This window comes from Pelecanus crispus, chromosome 1 (genome assembly GCF_030463565.1).
Source record: "Pelecanus crispus isolate bPelCri1 chromosome 1, bPelCri1.pri, whole genome shotgun sequence".
NCBI classification, from domain to species: Eukaryota; Metazoa; Chordata; class Aves; order Pelecaniformes; family Pelecanidae; genus Pelecanus; species Pelecanus crispus.
Window position 1 is genome coordinate 91,359,970 of NC_134643.1, and position 18,917 is coordinate 91,378,886.

The 18,917-nt window shown below is 42.4% G+C and overlaps 1 protein-coding gene across 1 annotated transcript; it reads left to right on the top strand.

Annotated features, from left to right (window-relative positions):
• The first annotated feature begins 253 nt into the window (after positions 1–253).
• LOC104026813 (taste receptor type 2 member 40-like) lies at positions 254–1,034 on the top strand. Its single transcript, XM_075709695.1, is given in 4 exon segments — positions 254–373; positions 376–563; positions 565–789; positions 791–1,034. Coding segments are annotated over 4 exon segments (777 nt in total).
• Positions 1,035–18,917: the final 17,883 nt, after the last annotated feature.

Sequence of the window (18,917 nt, forward strand, 5' to 3'; positions counted from 1 at the left end):
ATGATACTTCTTCCTCTGAGATAAATAGGTGAGCATGTACTGATGAGAGCTAGTTGGGATTGGCATTGCCCTGCAAATCTAAGGCTTTCAGGAGGCCATGAAAAGCTGAGTAATATTGTGAGTTCTTGAGTTGCTATACCCACATTATTTTCTGTCTTTTTCTAACAACTGCTATAATTGAATCCATGGCAAGACTTCTATGAAATGGAACTATCTTGGCTGTCAGTTCAACTAGCTGCATCAGGAACATCATATGTCCTTCTATGATATGATTATGATCTTTCTGAGTTTATCCAGATTCTTTTTGCAGTTGTGGATGATGCTGGATTTGTTCCTAAGTCTGTTTTGCAAAACCTCCTTACAAGAAGAAGAAATTATGAAGAAAATTTTTTTGTAATTTTCAAGACAATTTTTATGTTTCTGAACTACTCCAGCCTCTGGTTTGCTGCCTGGCTTAGTGTCTTCTATTGTATCAAGGTTTCTAGTTTTACTCAGTCTTTCTTCATCTGGCTGAAGCAGAGAATTTCCAGTCTCATGCCCTGGATGCTGATAATATCATCTTTTCTCCTTTGCAACCTCTCTTCCTTTCACCTGGGATATCTACAATGTGCACAACAACTTCACTGCTCCTTTAACCATGACAAACTCTTCAGAAAGGAGAGTCACAATGAAAGCTAGTTTGGTTTTATTGATTCTTCTCTGGAACGCTGGTATAGGTTTGCCTTTAATAATGTTTGTTGTTTCAAGTATCCTACTGATTAGATCTCTGTGGATACACACCAGACATGCAAAATAATGCAACCGCCTTCAGGGATCCCAGCTTAGAGGCCCATATTGGTGCTACCAAGTCAGTCTTTTCCTTCCTTATCCTCTATGTTACATATTTTATTTATTTGGTTCTCATTTTATCCAACTTTTTTTTTATCTTTAAGCACGAGGGAAGCTATATGTATAGCTGTAATGGCTGCCTGTCCTGCAGGACACTCTATGGTCTTAATCTGAAGCAACCCCAAATTTTGAGAGCTGCCAGCTAGGATTTTGCACCACACAAACTGTCATGTCAGAACTAGATCCATGTAAAAGACATTGGGCTAGCCTGGGCTTTCTAGTTCAGATCAAATTAATTAAATTGAAGTCACCAGAGGTATAAAATAATGAAGCATTGAATGAGTAGATTATGGCCCTGATCTGGAATCACAAAGAAGCTGGGAATTTATTTTACTTGGATATGACCCTTGCTACAAAGAATTCTGTAAGTTCTCTCCTATTTTAAAAGATGATTGCCTGCAGAATACAAGTACTGTACTGACTGTACTTTCTTTGGAAATCACCACTGTTTCTCTAAGACAGCAGAAAAACAAGGCCAAGACTCAGACAATAATGTAATCACTTGAAATGGTTTAAGTTACAAATCAGCCTCTCATGATACAAACAGAACAGACCTGATTAAGCACAGGCATGCTTAAATTTTAGATGTGAATATGAAGCTTGAAGGCTGTTTTGGATTAGTACAAGCACATAATGAGGATGCTAAGGAATTCTGAAGAATTTGGGAATTTCTTACTGATTGATTCTATAAGTAGAAAAAATATTTGTTGATTCTAAAAGCATCTTTAAGATTCCTGTGTGATTCAGTAAAGAATGACAAAGACTTTTGAGCTTCCTGGCTGTTGCTAAACTAGTAATCAGTGTCTGTGTTCCCAGGAAAAAGATACATTGGAAGACTCACCAAAATCCTGTGATTAGAGCTAATAGGAAAAAGAATTTCCTTAATATCAGACTTTTCTGAATAATGAATTGAAAGGTTAATATTTTGATTTTTGTTATGGAGAATAGATTCCTCAAATCAGAAGCATGGATTTGTGTCATTTAAATATTGCCAAATATCATTAAATTACTAAAATATTAAAATTAATTAATTAGTATTATTGAGAAAAAAGTTCACCAATTTTTAAATATATGGCTTGAAATTCTCTTTATAAGTTTCTAGAAATTGCGTATCTCCATGAAGTGTCTCCATTTTGACAAGCTGTGTCCTGTAATATTTTTCTACACAGAAATTCCTTCAGCTTTAGAAATAAATCACAATTTCCTGGACAAATCACATATTTTGGCAGAGTCCAAAACTCAGCATGTTATTGTTACATTAGGACTGGGACTGCAGTGGGAGTTTATATTCTTTTGAAGTGATCATCACTTTATGGCTTATATATGGCTTGAGCCTTGTGTTGACTAAGCCCATTCTGATTTAAAATATCTGGGTTTGATGTTGTCACAGTCAATCTGTTTGAAGCAATGTATCTGTATTTAAAATGAGTTTGTGCCAGAACTGGGTTTTTTAAAAGATTTAAAAATACTAAGTTAAAGAATTATTTCTGTTGAAGTCTTTCTTCCCCTTGTGACAGAAACTGTTCCACAGGTGACAGCAATGGCTTGCAGAAGAATTTTGTATGGCATTTAGCAGAGCTGGTGAAAATTCAGGACATGGCAATGACACCATGACATGGCATTTTCACCATCTGTGAAAGATGGTGGTTGCCAGCTTAGCACCATGAAAGACACATTGGGAGGTTTGGTCTATCCTCTGCCCCTCCATGGTGTCTGCTCACTGGCCTTAGGGAAAAAGCCTCAGATCTCTCTGACCTCAGGAACAAGCAAGACACATGAGGTATGGTCAACCCATAAAACATGTGTTTTGTCCTGCTCCAGGCTGAGCTATAAGGTATGTGGCTGCTCAGCAGGTATACCCTGAACAGCCTCTATCACATAACTTGGTTTACATTACACTATTTCTTTTCCATTTCCCCCCTCATGAATAAACAACCCAATCATGTTCTTCAGTGGACATGAGATTTGAAAGAGGTTCCTGTGTTATTTTTCAGACTCTGTAAGTGGATCTTCCCTCCAAAGCTTTCTTTGCATAGAGTTAAATGAAAAAGTTACCTGTGCATCAACATGTATTTTGGAACCTAAGAGGGAAAGTAGACAGAAATACTGGAAGGCACCTTATAGGGTCAATCTTCTGGTAGACCTTTCTTTCTGTAACTGACCAGCTAACTAACTTGTCATACTAATAAAAATATCTTTAAAATTAGTTTTATAAACAGTCTACTAAATCCTTGTTGTTCTATTTGATAAATTATTAGATAATATTGATAAACATTTGTTCTGGGAAAAAAACCAACCCATGTACTAGTAGGAAAATAATCGTTGGTAGAGTTTTGATTATTTGATGTCATACATCTTATCTGATAGTAAGCATTTTTCTCTTTTCTCTGTTTTGTTTGTAAGCTGGAAGTTGGTTTGATTCCCCCATCTTAAACTTACCAGTTTGCAACGTGAAGAAAGTTTGAAATTCATCTTACCAGACCCTTCTAAAACATCCCAACTATTTCCACACATACCAATGCTACTGAGAGGCACTGGCAGCTCTATGTAGGATCTGGTATGGTAAATCAAATCAGGAAACAAGCAAAGGTCAAAGCTCATCCTGTTCTAACACTAGCAGAATGAGATGATGCAAATCATGTTGTCTTGTAGCTGTTTTCATTAAGGATCCAGAAAAAAAAACCCCAAGATTTTCTAGGAAACTGCTCAAATGTAGCATAGAACAAAGATGCCAGCATTTGAAAGCAAGCTCTTTTCCACTAAACAGACTTTTCTGGATTTCTTTAATTTACTAGTTTAATCAGAAGCCTTTCTTTTTGCCTGAGGAGCAAATTCTATGTAAACTGCTATGTGATGTGATTTCTGTTCCCTGAAGAAGTATTATAAAATTGCAACATCATGACTGTATTTTAAAAAGGTATATGGCCTTTAGATTTCTTTGTAATGGACAGACAGAAAATTACTTCTGTTTTACTTCATGGTACTGTGGACTGATGAAGCCATACACAGAAAAGGCCCTGAACAAAATGGGTAAGAAAAGGGGTCACAGTCAGAACTTCAATTTTGTGGTAATATCAATGTATTCTATTAAAGTAGCCTATAGATGACTGATAAATCATAAAATCCTTCATAATGATAAAAAAAATCATCAATGAGTAATTCAGAATAAAAAGGAAAACAGCCCTCATTTGTTTTCTAAATCACAGTCTGGCCTCTTTTCCAAGTAATGAAACAATAATTTGATTCTAGTCATTAGCTCAAGGCAAGAAATACAAAGATGTTGTGCTATGTAATTGACAGATCACTACAGGATCCTTCTCAGATTTGCATATCCATAAACATAGATGGAATTTTCATAACTGAAATTCTGGAAAATATGCTATGGACTCTATTTTCAATGCCCTTCAGAACATGATTTTAAGAAATAGAAAACTTATCAATAGTACACAGATACAGCTCATTCCTTACACACCTTCCTGAAATGAACACTACATGTACACACCAACATATACATGCACATTACATATTGGCAACCAGGTGTCTTGTATGATGGTTCTTTATACCTCTGCATCTGCATATAAAAATGGAAGGCAGGACTTCAACATCAAACTGGATAGCTACTTAAACCAAAATATCCGTCTTTTAAAAGGCCATAGTTTCTTCATTACACTTCATTTTCTTTCATCTTCATGTGGCTTAAGTTGTGCAGATATGGAAACACAACTGTTACTCATGCCTAGAACAGCATATCTGATATGGCAGGTTGCAAAAGTCTTACACAAGCCCAATTTTGCTGTTTATTTAGGCCAACTCACTGAAATGTCTTTGCATCCACCTTCTTACTTTTTATTTAAGCAGTGAAACCTCTTAGAACAGTACCTTTGTAAATAATGTTCTAGTCTTTTGTCGTGGTTTAGCCCCAGCCAGCAACTAAGCACCATGCAGCCGCTCGCTCACTCCCCCTACCCAGATGAGATGGGGGAGAGAATCGGAGGAGTAAGAGTGAGAAACACTCCTGGGTTGAGATAAGAACAGTTTAATAATTGAAATAAAGTAAAATAGTAATAATAGTAACAATAAAATAATAATAATAATAATAATGTACAAAGCAAGTGATGCACAATGCAATTGCTCACCACCCGCCAACCCATACCCAGCCAGTTCCCAAGCAGCAATCGCTGCTCCCCAGCCAACCCCCCCCCCAGTTTATATACTGAGCATGACATCATATGATATGGAATAGCCCTTTGGGCAGTTTGGATCAACTGTTCTGGCTGTGCCCCCTCCCAGTTTCTTGTGCCCCTGGCAGAGCATGGAATGCTGAAAAGTCCTTGACTAGCATAAGCAGTACTTAGCAACAACTAAAACCTCAGTGTGTTATCAACATTCTTCTCATTCTAAATCTGAAACACAGCACTGTGCCTGCTACTAGGAAGAAAATTAACTGTATTCCAGCTGAAACCGGGACAGTATCCACCCCTTATTCTATAGCATTTACATCATGCACAGGACCTCCCTCTTCCAATGTGTTCTAATTGATCACTACCACTTTCCCTATCTTGATATATACACACAGATATCATTCCCTTCGTCTATGGGCCATCCCTCTAAAATGCCCATTGAGTTTATTTAGTCCATGACTTTGGGTTCCATCTGTCATCACAGTCTTTCAGAGCAGGAGAGGTGGTGTGCAGTGTTGGATTGCTGCATGCTGAAGCCAGTTCTCATTCCAACACGGTTTCATCAAAGTTTATTTTCATTAACCTGGGCAATTCTTACTGTAATACCATTGATGTGGCATATAGCAACCATAACATACAGTATTACATACTTAACATTAACATACTCTATTATTATATTAACATTATTACTATAGTAACATACAGTTAAGAGATAACATACAGTATTATATAGCAATTAACATCATACAATTCAGTTTATTGACTATTTTCACCCAAAATCAGATTCCCTTGAGGTACATATTGGACTTCCCCATCCTTTCGCATCACCCACCAAGTGCACCCAGGTCTTTGAGCAAAAGCAATCCCACGAATGGGCCTGCCTTTGCCAGAGGGGAGGTCACTCAGACTGTCTTCCCCAGCATATTTTTTATGTGCACTACAGGGACTTTATCTCCTTCTACAGCATGCAGAAGTTTTGATTGGGCAGGGCCAGATCGATTGGCAGATCCCCTAGTGTTGACTAACAAGGTGGCTTTTGCCAAATGTGTATCCCAATGTTTGAATGTCCCACCACCCATTGCTCTCAGGGTAGTCTTTAACAGTCCATTGTATCATTCAATTTTCCCAGAGGCTGGTGCATGGTAAGGGATGTGATATACCCACTCAATGCCGTGCTCTTTGGCCCAGGTGTCTATGAGGTTGTTTCGGAAATGAGTCCCGTTGTCTGACTCGATTCTTTCTGGGGTGCCATGTTGCCACAGGACTTGCTTTTCAAGGCCCAGGATGGTGTTCCGGGCGGTGGCATGGGGCATGGGATATGTTTCCAGCCATCCAGTGGTTGCTTCCACCATGGTAAGCACATAGCGCTTGCCTTGGTGGGTTTGTGGGAGTGTGATATAATCAACCTGCCAGGTCTCCCCATATTTATATTTTAGCCATCGTTCACTATACCAGAGGGGCTTGAACTGCTTGGCTTGCTTGATTGCAGTGCACGTTTCACATTCACGAATAACCTGTGCAATACTGTCCATAGTTAAGTCCACCCCTCAATCACGGGCCCATTTATATGTTGCATCCCTTCCTTGATGGCCTGAGGCGTCATGGGCCCACCGAGCTATAAATAGTTCACCCTTATGTTGCCAGTCCAGATCCACCTGAGCCACTTCAATCTTAGCAGCCTGATCTGCCTGCTGGTTGTTTTGATGTTCTTCAGAGGCCCGACTCTTGGGTACTTGAGCATCCATGTAACAAACTTTTACAACCAGGTTCTCTACCCGTGCAGCGATATCTTGCCACAATGCAGCAGCCCAGATGGGTTTGCCTCTGCGCCGCCAGTTGTTCTGTTTCCATTGCTGCAACCACCCCCACAGGGCATTTGCCACCATCCATGAGTCAGTATAGAGATAAAGTACTGGCCACTTTTCTCGTTCAGCAGTATCTAAAGCCAGCTGGATGGCTTTCACCTCTGCAAACTGACTCGACTCTCCTTCTCCTTCAGCAGCTTCTGCAACTTTTCGTATAGGACTCCATACAGCAGCTTTCCACCTCCGATGCTTTCCCACAAGATGACAGGACCCATCAGTGAACAGGGCATATTGCTTCTCATTTTCTGGCAGTTTATTATACAGTGGGGCCTCCTCGGCACGTGTCACCACCTCCTCTGGTGATATTCCAAAATTTTTGCCTTCTGGCCAGTCCATGATCACTTCCAAGATTCCTGGGCGACTGGGGTTTCCTATTCGAGCCCGTTGTGTGATCAGTGCAACCCACTTACTCCACATAGCATCAGTTGCATGATGCGTAGAGGGGACCCTCCCTTTGAACAATCCAGCCCAGCACCAGCAGTCGGGGTGCCAGCAGGAGCTGTGCTTCAGTACCAACCACTTCCGAAGCAGCTCGAGCTCCTTCATATGCTGCCAATATCTCTCTTTGCCAGCTGGAGTATAGTGGGCTTCGGATCCTCTGTATCCCCAACTCCAAAACCCTAGGGGTCGACCTCGAGTCTCCCCTGGTGCTTTCTGCCAGAGGCTCCAGGTAGGGCCATTCTCCCCAGCGGTGGTGTAGAGCACATTTTTAATATCCTGCCCTGTCTGGACTGGCCCAAGGGCTACTGCATGAACTATCTCCTGTTTAGTTTATTCAAAGGCTTGTTGTTGCTCAGGGCCCCATTTGAAATCATTCTTCTTCTGGGTCACTTGATAGAGGGGGCTTACGATCTGGCTGTAATTTGGAATATGCATTCTCCAAAAACCCACAACGCCTAAGAAGGCTTGTGTTTCCTTTTTGCTAGTTGGTGGGGACATAGCTGTTATTTTGTTGAACACATCCATTGGGATCTGACGACGTCCGTCTTGCCATTTTATTCCTAAAAATTGGATCTCCTGTGCAGGTCCCTTGACCTTACTTTGGTTTATGGCAAAACTGGCCTTCAGAAGGATTTGGACTATTTTCTTTCCCTTCTCAAAAACTTCTTCTGCTGTATTGCCCCACACAATGATGTCATCAATATACTGCAGATGTTCTGGAGCTTCACCCTGTTCCAGTGCAGCCTGGATCAGTCCATGGCAAATGGTGGGGCTGTGCTTCCACCCGTGGGGCAGTTGGTTCCAGGTGTACTGAACACCCCTCTAGGTAAAAGCAAACTGGGGCCTGCACTCTGCTGCCAAAGGAATGGAGAAAAATGCATTAGCGATGTCAATTGTGGCATACCACTTGGCCGCCTTTGACTCCAGTTTGTATTGAAGTTCTAGCATGTCTGGCACGGCAGCGCTCAGTGGTGGTGTAACTTGTTCAAGCCACAATAGTCCACTGTTAGTCTCCACTCCCCATTAGACTTTTGCACTGGCCATATGGGACTGTTAAAGGGTGAGCGAGTCTTGCTGATCACTCCCTGGCTCTCCAGTCAACGAATTGGGTTATGGATGGGAAGCAGGGAGTCTCTGTTGGTGCGATATTGCCGCTGGTGCACAGTTGTGGTAGCGATCGGCACCTGTTGTTCTTCGACCCTCAGCAACCCCACAATAGAAGGGTCCTCTGAGAGACCAGGCAAGGTGAACAGATGTTTAATTTCCTCTGTCTTCAAGGCAGCTATACCAAAAGCCCACTGGTACCCTTTTGGGTCCTTGAAATACCCTCTCCTGAGGTAATCTATGCCAAGGATGCACGGAGCATCTGGGCCAGTCACAATGGGGTGCTTCTGCCACTCATTCCCAGTTAGGCTCACTTCAGCCTCCAATACAGTTAGCTGTTGGGATCCCCCTGTCACTCCAGAAATACAGATGGGTTCTGCCCCTCTATAACTTGATGGCATTAGGGTACACTGTGCACCAGTGTCCACTAGAGCCTTATACTCTTGTGGGTCTAATGTGCCAGGCCATCAAATCCACACAGTCCAGTAAACCCGGTTGTCCCTTTCCTCCACCTGGCTGGAGGCAGGGCCCCTCTAACACTGGTCACAGTATTCGCTGTTCACTTCCTGTAAATGTGAATCAAAAGCCCCTTGATTAAGGTTGGAAGTAAAATTAGCCCTCTTACTCTGTCTGGGGAACTGCTCACTGGAAACTGGAGCTGCAATTTTCCTGGGAGAACCGCCTTTGGTAATAGTTTTTCCTTGCAACTCCCGCACCCATGCCTCTAGGGTTGAGGTGGATTTTCCATCCCACTTCCTCATGTCCTCTCTGTGATCACGCAGGTAAAACCACAGGGTGCCCCGTGGTGTGTATCCTCTATATCCTCTCTCTTGAGCATAAGGACGTTGACTCCTAATGGCTGAGACACTGGTCCGTGCAGGTGGGGAGTAGGACAGATCCTCTCTGAGTTGTTGGAACTCTTGGGACAGTTTTTCCACAGCCGAGACACAGGCCTGTAGGGAGGAAGAGATACTTTCTTTGTATTCCCGGAGTTGTCTAGCCACTTCATCCACTGTTGGTGCCTCGTCATCTTTCCAGGCCAGTATTGCCAACGAGTTGGAATACGATGCTGGTGCGCTCCGTACCACCTTCCGCCACATGGGTTGTGTGCACCTGACTTCATCTGGATCTTTGGGTAACTGCTCATCATTCAGGACACTATAAATCACCTCCAGCATGCCTAATTTCCTCAGGTACTGGATACCCTTCTCTACGGTGGTCCATTTGCTTGGGCAGTATAAAACATCCTCCTTGAAGGGATACATTTCCTTCACGCTTGACAGAAGTCGCCTCCAGAGGCTGAGCGGTTTTGCCCCTTTTCCAATTGCTTTGTCAATGCCCCCTTCCCTGGAAAGGGATCCCAGCTGTTTGGCTTCCTTACCCTCTAAATCCAGGCTACTGGCCCCGTTATCCCAGCATCGGAGCAGCCAGGTGATGATGCGCTCGCCTGGATGACGACTGAAATCTTTTCGCATATCTCGCAGCTCAATCAGGGATAGGGATCGAGTAGTTACCATCTCATTTATGGGTTCTTCCTCCTCTGGTTCTCGTGATGGCCCTGGTTCATCTTCATCCCTTACTAAACAAGCTGATTTTCTTGTGCATTTTTTCTTCTGTATAGGGGCAACTGATACCGGTGTGGGTTGGTTCTCTGGTTTAGCCACGATGCCTGTTACTGGGGTTGGAGTAGTCGCAGTGCCTGTGGTGGGGGTTGGAGTAGCCGCAGTGCCTGTCACCAGGGTTGGAGTGGCCACAGTGCCTGTTGTCTTGTCATCAGATTCAGAGACCTTCTCTTTCCCTTGAGGGTTCTGAATAGTGTTGACCACAGCTCGATAGGCATGGGCCAGCCCCCAGCATGTTGCAATGATTTGTGTCTCTCTGGAGTTGCCAGGGTGACAACATACTTTTTCCAAATACTTTACTAGTTCTTCAGGATTCTGCACTTGTTCAGGGGTGAAGTTCCAAAACACTGGAGGTGCCCACTGCCCTAGGTACTTGCCCATACTATCCCACACACCTTGCCACTCATAACTATCCAGCCTTGGGGCAGATCTCTGGATGATATTCTTAAATTGCTTACTAACCTTCATCAAAACCGAAACAGTATTCCCAAGAAATAGCAATAGATGTACTATTGTATTAACTACCCACGGATGTTCAAGATACTGAAAAGTTACTGTAATGAAGGAGGAAACATCATAGAAGAAGGTAGAGAAGGTACTGTTCTGTATTTCCTCCACAAAAAACCTCTCAGAGGAAGAGGTATAATTGCTAATCCTCTCCATAAGGTGATACCTGAAGTACAGTAGTGGCTTCAGTACAAACCCAAGATACCAAACAGTGCTCAAGGTCAGTGTTTTAATAACAAATCTCCCAGGCAAAACATCACTAATCACTGTAGAGCACAACAAACTGCAAAAACCAACACCGATCTTCAACATGTACAGCAAAAAAGGGAGCATGGTGCAGATCAGATGAACTAATATTGTGACCAGCAACTGCTAACGGATTCCTTAACACACTCTGGTTAATCTGTTATTATCTCAAACCCTTCGTGCCCCATGTTGGGCGCCAAAAAGGACTGTCGTGGTTTAGCCCCAGCCAGCGACTAAGCACCACACAGCTGCTCGCTCACTCCCCCTACCCCGGTGGGATGGGGGAGAGAATCGGAGGAGTAAGAGTGAGAAACACTGCTGGGTTGAGATAAGAACAGTTTAATAATTGAAATAAAGTAAAATAGTAATGATAATAGTAACAATAAAATAATAATAATAATAATGTACAAAGCAAGTGATGCACAATGCAATTGCTCACCACCCGCCAACCCATACCCAGCCAGTTCCCGAGCAGCGATTGCTGCTCCCCGGCCAACCCCCCCCCCCAGTTTATATACTGAGCATGACATCATATGGTATGGAATAGCCCTTTGGGCAGTTTGGATCAACTGTTCTGGCTGTGCCCCCTCCCAGTTTCTTGTGCCCCTGGCAGAGCATGGGAAGCTGAAAAGTCCTTGACTAGCATAAGCAGTACTGAGCAACAACTAAAACCTCAGTGTGTTATCAACATTCTTCTCATTCTAAATCTGAAACACAGCACTGTGCCTGCTACTAGGAAGAAAATTAACTCTATCCCAGCTGAAACCAGGACATCTTTGTATATAACAGCTATTGCTTCCTTGGCTGTGCTCTGAGCTATTCAACCTGCTGTTGAGACCAGTGTGTGCTGGTGACTGTGCACCCATTCAGCAGTCGTCTTGTGTTCTGAATTTATCAGTTCCTGTGGATTCAACAGTACCACTGGTCGCTGGAGTGTATCAGTTCTTGGGAGACTTTCTTGTGATACCTCTAAGCATGTAGTTTTCAGTTCTTCCACCTGCTGTTTCCTGCTAATTATTTCTCCACCTACAACCTACACAAACTCACACAGAACAATTTTATGGTGTAGTGATGATAATTTTTGCAAGAAGATCTTGTGCTAGAACAGTGAGCATGAAGGGATACTCACACCTTTTTTGTAATCTTCTTTCCCATTCCTTTGACTTCCTTTAAATGTATTTTCTTTCCTACAGTACCAGATATCATTGTTTTTTTCCTGCATTTCTCCTGTACGAGTAGGATTCACTCACACACTGCTAATGTAATTACAAAAGGAAAACAGAATTAAAATATTAGCAGTAATCAATCTCTAGCAATCTCTAGCAATCTAGAAGGAAGTGCAAACATTGTGAGCAGCAGTGAAAGTTGTTTATTGATTAATTTGCATTCCTAGGATCACCATCTGAAATCACTTTCTTAAGCTAGAACTGAGTTATTTTTAATCTCACTCTTTCTGAATCTTTCTTTAATATCTAGGGAAAAAAGTCCTCAAGAACAGATGTACAGTCATGCTCTAGTAAAACTTTTCACCTCAGAATAATTCCTGCTGGAACCCTAGCCTGTGGACTTTATCTCAGAAAAGGCTTCCTCCAGTTTCTGAAACGCACTTCAAAATTACTTCTGCAAAGTAATTTCCTGTCATCCTTAACACATCCTGAATGTTTACTTGAATCATGTAGAAACCTAGACACTGTGACTGTGTTAACAATGCTACTCACTTCAGGCTAGATGCTCCTTTAGTGTGATTTTAGCTGTGATCCTAAAGAGGTTCTAGTATGGACTGTGACTTGCAACAAATGTCATAAAACATTACTTTGTTAATTATTACCACAGAACTCCAAAGACACACTATTAAATGTTTATGGAAAGACAATCTTGAAGAACAGTTGTTCTTAATTTTTCCATTTGTATTTCTGTTTCACAATTTTTAAGACTCATATTTATCATTGTCAGTTAACGCAGGTCACAGCATGCTTTAAGAACAACTTGGAACCATGGTTTCTTTTTTCCCTGGTGAATTTCTGTGTCTCACTTTCTCCATGTATGAGGTGTGAAGACAGCATAGCCTCCAGCACTACAGGGGGTAGTACTCTCCTTCCTTGATGCTACAGAAGGCTGCTGCAAGTCAATATGAACATGCAAGAATACGTGTTTGACCCAATCTCCAGCACAGCCAGCATCAGCAGCCCCGTGTGCAAGTCTATACTGCTTTTCTGTACAGAAAGATATGCATGAACTTGCTGGTGAAATTAAGACCTTGAATTCAGAACTATGAAGAACTCACAGGAGGCCTGTGGCTTCCCACTCAAAGATCTTGCCACATGACCCACACAGCTCACCAAAAATGAAGGTTATAGGCTACACACAGCAAGTGCTGTCAACTCATCCATTCCCCACAAACCAGAAGGACAAAAAGTACATCCTGAGGAGGATTTTCTTTTATATTGTATTCAAGACTGCTGGCAGCTGTGGTAGGTGCTGGTCATGTTAATGTTCTTTCCTGGCCCCACTTCAGCAAGACAGCTGTCTGGCAAGCTTCTTCAAGGGATTTGGAGTGTATTATGGGAATTTCCTGGTGTTTTCTGGCATGCATATACCATAGCAGCATGTGGGTACCTGAAGGAGAGATCAGAGTGTTTTGGGGCACAGCTATCTCCACAATGGCTGTCAGGAGACACAGAAAAGGTGTGCAGGACCACCAGCCAGCTGGCAATGGTTTTGTGCACTTGTTGGCCTGTACTGAGGTTCATATTCATGTGGAAATGCTTCTGAATACTGAACCAACCTCTGGATGTTCAAATGTGAGATGCCAAGGTCCCCTTTCAGTACACTCCTTCAGGTGTCTTTGAACAACTTTAGGGATTTGATGATGTTTCCTGGCTTAGCCACCCTTAATGGCTTTGGGGTGGCAAATGTGAAGGATCTGGAACCCCTGTTGTCAAGTGTTGTCTGGAATTTTCCAGCATTTGGAGGTATGTTATGCCACCGGCTGGTGCTTTTGGATACTGCTAGCGCCTCCACCATACCCAAGTAGCTCAGGAAGAGAGCCCAACACCAGTGGCTACCTCATGCTTTCTGGCTTTTTGGAGCACAGCTGTCCCTGGGCCAGTATCCTTGTCCCTTCAGAAGGGAGTTTGCATCCATGAGGTTTGACCCCTTCCCTGGCATTTTTGGGCACAGCTGAATCCACTGCATCCCCAGGAGGTCCACAGGAGTGTTTTGGTTTCAGAAGACAGCTGACAAGAATTTTTGTGGTTTTGCTGATTTTCTTACATGTAGGGGTGTTTTGTAGCCTAATCTGGCATTTTTTAGTGCAGCACCAAACAGGTGCAGATGGTCATGATTTCTTTCTCCCTTTAAGCCTCTCTGCTCCTTTATGGAGGGTCGTAAGTCAAATTTGAGATCTACTGAAGGAGTGATTGTTTCTTTCAAGTATTTGGTGACATGTTTCCTAACAATAACATTCTAGAAGTTCAAGAGTGTGTGCTTATTCAGAGTTTCCATATTGTAAGTAGTAAATCTCAAAATTCTTTTTTTAACCTTTTTAAGGATCAAGATTCCTGAGACACAACTAAGTTCATAGGATATGTATACTTCAGACTAATAAGTAAAAATCTTCTAAGGATATCTGGCTAACAGCTATTCAAATGCACAGAAAGCAATCAGAAGAACAGTGACAAATCAAGAACTTGGCCAACTTAATCCCTCTGAATCAGCTATTCCTAAAACCATTGAAATTGACTAATTTAGAAATTTTCCCTGTTGTAAAACACTCCATTGGTGATTCAGTTCTCTTTGGAATGCAGCACAAACAAAGGCAGACCACTGCATAAAGGAGTACAGAAGTTAAAATGGGGAACTTGAGGGAAGAGGAGAATTTGGGGATTAAACAATGGAATTTTGGGAATGCAGAGGATGAATTATGGGATGTTTACAGGGAATGGGAAGGATCATGTTATGGAGGAAAATGGACAAATGGGGGAAGGGGAGTATAAAAGATGCCGTTGCACATAAGCAGTAAACTTTCTGGCCAGTCCCTGCACCTGATCACTACGGACTGTCCTGGCTTCTTATTAAATTCTAACTGCTTTCTTGTGAGTATGCTCTCCATTTTTTCTCTGTGTGTGGTCTGCCAGCAAACTTCAAGCTGGACTCTCTGGTGAGTAGAGTGAGAAGTTTAGGAACTAGGTACTGGAGAATCTGAGGGTCCGGAGGCCAGCTACCAGAGACCACTGATTTTTATCTGTGTCTTCAAATTCAGGGATGAAAGGTTTAAATATTTAGAGAATAAGTTTAGAAACCTTATCTTACAAAAAGGGACAAACACAGACATGCACACATCACCTCCTTCCTGTTGAAATTTGAAAGAATCATTTTAATCTTCAGAATTTAAATCCTGGCATTTAATTCAAAACTAGAGGTGACCTCACAATTCTCTGAAGCAAAGGTCATAGCATAATGCACCATCATTAATGCAACTTTTCAGAAGCCATTGGATCAGTTGTTCTGTCACTAGTAGATTGCATACTCATCATGAAATCCTGGACCTCAAGTTAATTTTACCATACCTGGCTTGAATAAATAGTGATTTCATGACTACTTGGAATTTATAAAAACTGGAGAGAAAAAAAGTAACAGAGAATCATATTAAAAGATTTTTTATTTCAAGGAAAAATGGCACAGAAAGAAATAATAGCCACAAAAAGAAACCACCAAAGTTTCCATGTATAAACTAAAATGTCTCAGAGAAAGTGCACTGAAAATATCTTCAAAGAAGTCACTAAAACTTTACTTTCAATTTGTTTAACTCTTGGGGACAGAGACATTCAATGGATCATAAGATCAAAATATAGTTTATTCTGAAACTGAATGACATCTTAACTTTTCTTACAATATAACTCATATTGGCTTGCACTTGAGCCCTCTCTAAAACCAAATTTTGTCAAATATATATATTCCTTTAAAGTACGTTTTCCTCAGGTCATACTTTCATTGGAAAATTTCTGACTGCCACTTCTCCAAAAGCATTTGGGCCCACAAGAAAGTAACAAAATGTATGACTAACTTTTGGAAGTTTCTGAAAAATACTTTCATAGAGATTCACAAAGATAAATACCACTCCAGATTACTTCCTTTCAGATGTTTGTTTAAACCATTGTCAGTTTGAGATACAGAGATTAATCCTTCTCAAAGCTCAGGTTTAACTTAACCACAGGATACATCTCATTTCTCTGAAACTCAAAATCCCTCCAGCACAGCCTGAGTAAGGAAGAAAGTGGTTTCCTTCCTAACTGCTTTTTTTCCTTCAGACACCCCCATCTTTACCTTAGCATTAAGTGTATTAGCTCCATCTCTTAGCTCCACCTTTGTTTTGTTTCAAGATAACAGCAGTTCAAAGACACATATATTTATATAGCCCCAAAACAAGTTTTGAAGCAGCCTGTATTAACTTTGGACCACAAGACATAAGTTTGTATGTCTGTGTGTTTATCTTCCTCACCCACTTTCATAGATATATGGGACTGAAGGTCTTAAGACCTGGAGGAGGCTTACAGAAAGGTGTACAGCGTTCTGTACACAAGGGTTCATATTCTGATTAAATCCATTTAATAGCACTGCAGGACAGATATTTAAGAATTTGTCTATACCTGTAAGCCTAGTAGTTTGAAAGCTTGCCAGAAGCCCTTAGTGATGGCACTGTCTGGTAAGCAGAGAGTACAGCAGCTCATCCTGAACACTACAGAACAACAGTTGCCACAGTGTTGGGGCAGTAGCTCGTTCACCTGCCTACCTTTAGCATGCTAGAGAGGCCGACAGGGATAAGCAGCCAAGGGGCAGCAAAAGCAGCTGCAGGATGAACATCACTGGAATGCTGTCAGGCTGTGCTGGGTGGAGACCAACAAATTACAGACAAAAATTTGCTACACTCTGCCAATTTTAATTGGAAAACTGTGTGCCCCTGGAGTCAAAAGTGTGAAAAACAGAGCTCTATAGGGATACAGTTCCTGTCATTTGAGGGGAAGTACTATGTCAGCATGTGATAGAGGGAATTAAAACAATCAGGCAAGAGCTGTTTGCCTCTTAGCTATGTCACAGTGTCACAGACATATTTTAAAATCCTAAGTTTTAATGTGCAGCAACCATAACATATAAATTTCACATAGATACAAGAGAACTGTGTCCAAAGAGATTGGAAGTAAGGATTACTGCTGTAAGCTGAAATCATGGGATAGGAAAGTGTCTTGTTGGACACATGCTGGCTTATGGATCAGCTCAGGTACTGCAATTCTGTCATAAAAGCCCACATTGGGTGAATTTGCATGAATGAGAAGTGCCTATGTGTGTGAATGGAAAAACAGTAAACAGAAATCAGATCAAGGAAAGGATGGGTAGGTGCTGAGAGGCAGCATGTAAAAGTCTCCCAAGAATACATAAGGTCTGGAGACTCTTGGCCCTATGGATCCACAAGGGATTTAAGGGGAGCACCTCAGTCATCAAATCTACGCTTGTGTTAACCAAAGGAAACATAGAATCATAGAATGCTTTGGGTTGGAAGGGACCTTTAGAGGTCATCTAGCCCAAACCCCCTGCAGTGAGCAGGGACAGCTTTAACTCGATCAGGTTGCTCAGAGACCCATCCAACCTGACCTGGAATGTTGCCAGGGATGGGGCCTCCACTACCTCTCTGGGCAACCTGTTCCAGTGCTTCACCACCCTCACTGTAAAAAATTTCTTCCTTCTAGCCGGTCTAAATCTACCCTCCATTAGTTTAAAACCATTACTCCTTGTCCTGTCACAACAGGCCTTGCTAAAAAGATGTTCCCATCTTTTCTACAGGCCCCCTTTAAGTACTGAAAGGCCACAATAAGGTCTCCCTGCAGCCTTCTCTCATCCAGGCTGAACAACCCCAACTCTCTCAGCCTGTCCTCATAGGAGAGGTGCTCCAGCCCTTGGATCATTTTTGTGGCACTCTTCGGGACCTGTTCCAACAGTTCCATGTCCTTCTTGTGCTAAGGGCTCCAGAGCTGGATGCAGTACTCCAGGTGGGGTCTCACCAGAGCAGAGTAGAGGGGCAGAAATCACCTCCCTCAACCTGCTGGCCATGCTTCTTTTGATGCAGCCCAGGATACGGATGACATCTAGTCCTTCTGGCATGTCAAACACACCACTCAGCTTGGTGTCGCCTGCAAACTTGCTGAGGGTGCACTCAATCCCACTGTCTAGGTCATTGATGAAGACACTAAACAGCACTGGTCCCAGTACATACCCCTGAGGGACTCCACTTGTCACCAGTCTCCATTTGGACATTGAGCCATCCCTCTGGATGCAACCATCCAACTAATTCCTTATCCACTGAACAGTCCACCCGTCAAATCTGTATCTCCCCAATTTAGAGAGAGGGATCATAGAATCATAGAATTGTTTAGGTTGGAAAAGCCCCTCAAGGTCATCCAGTCCAACCATTGACCTAACACTACCAAGTCCACCACTAAACCAATTAAGGCTACAGTAATAATTTCATGTTTCCTGGCTTGGTGGCTGGATTATTTTTTAATGAAAGTAAAAACTAGGAATCATTAAGGTTGGAAAGGACCTCTAAGATCATCAGTCCAACCATCAACGCAATACCACCATACCCACTAAACCATGTCCCAAAGTGCCACGTCTACCCGTTTTTTGAACACTTCCAGGGATGGTGACTCCACCACCTCTCTGGGCAGCCTGTTCCAATGCTTGACTACTCTTTCCATGAAGAAATTTCTCCTAATTTCCAACCTAAACCTCCCCTGGCGCAGCTTGAGGCCATTTCCTCTCGGCCTATGGCTAGCTACTTAGGAGAAGAGACCAACACCCACCTCGCTACAACCTCCTTTCAGGTAGTTGTAGAGAGCTATGAGGTCTCCCCTCAGCCTCCTCTTCTCCAGGCTAAACAATCCCAGTTCCTTCAGCCACTCCTCATAAGACTTGTTCTCTAGACCCTTCACCAGCTTCGTTGCCCTTCTCTGAACACACTCCAGCACCTCAATGTCTTTCTTGTATTGAGGGGCCCAAAGCTGGGCACA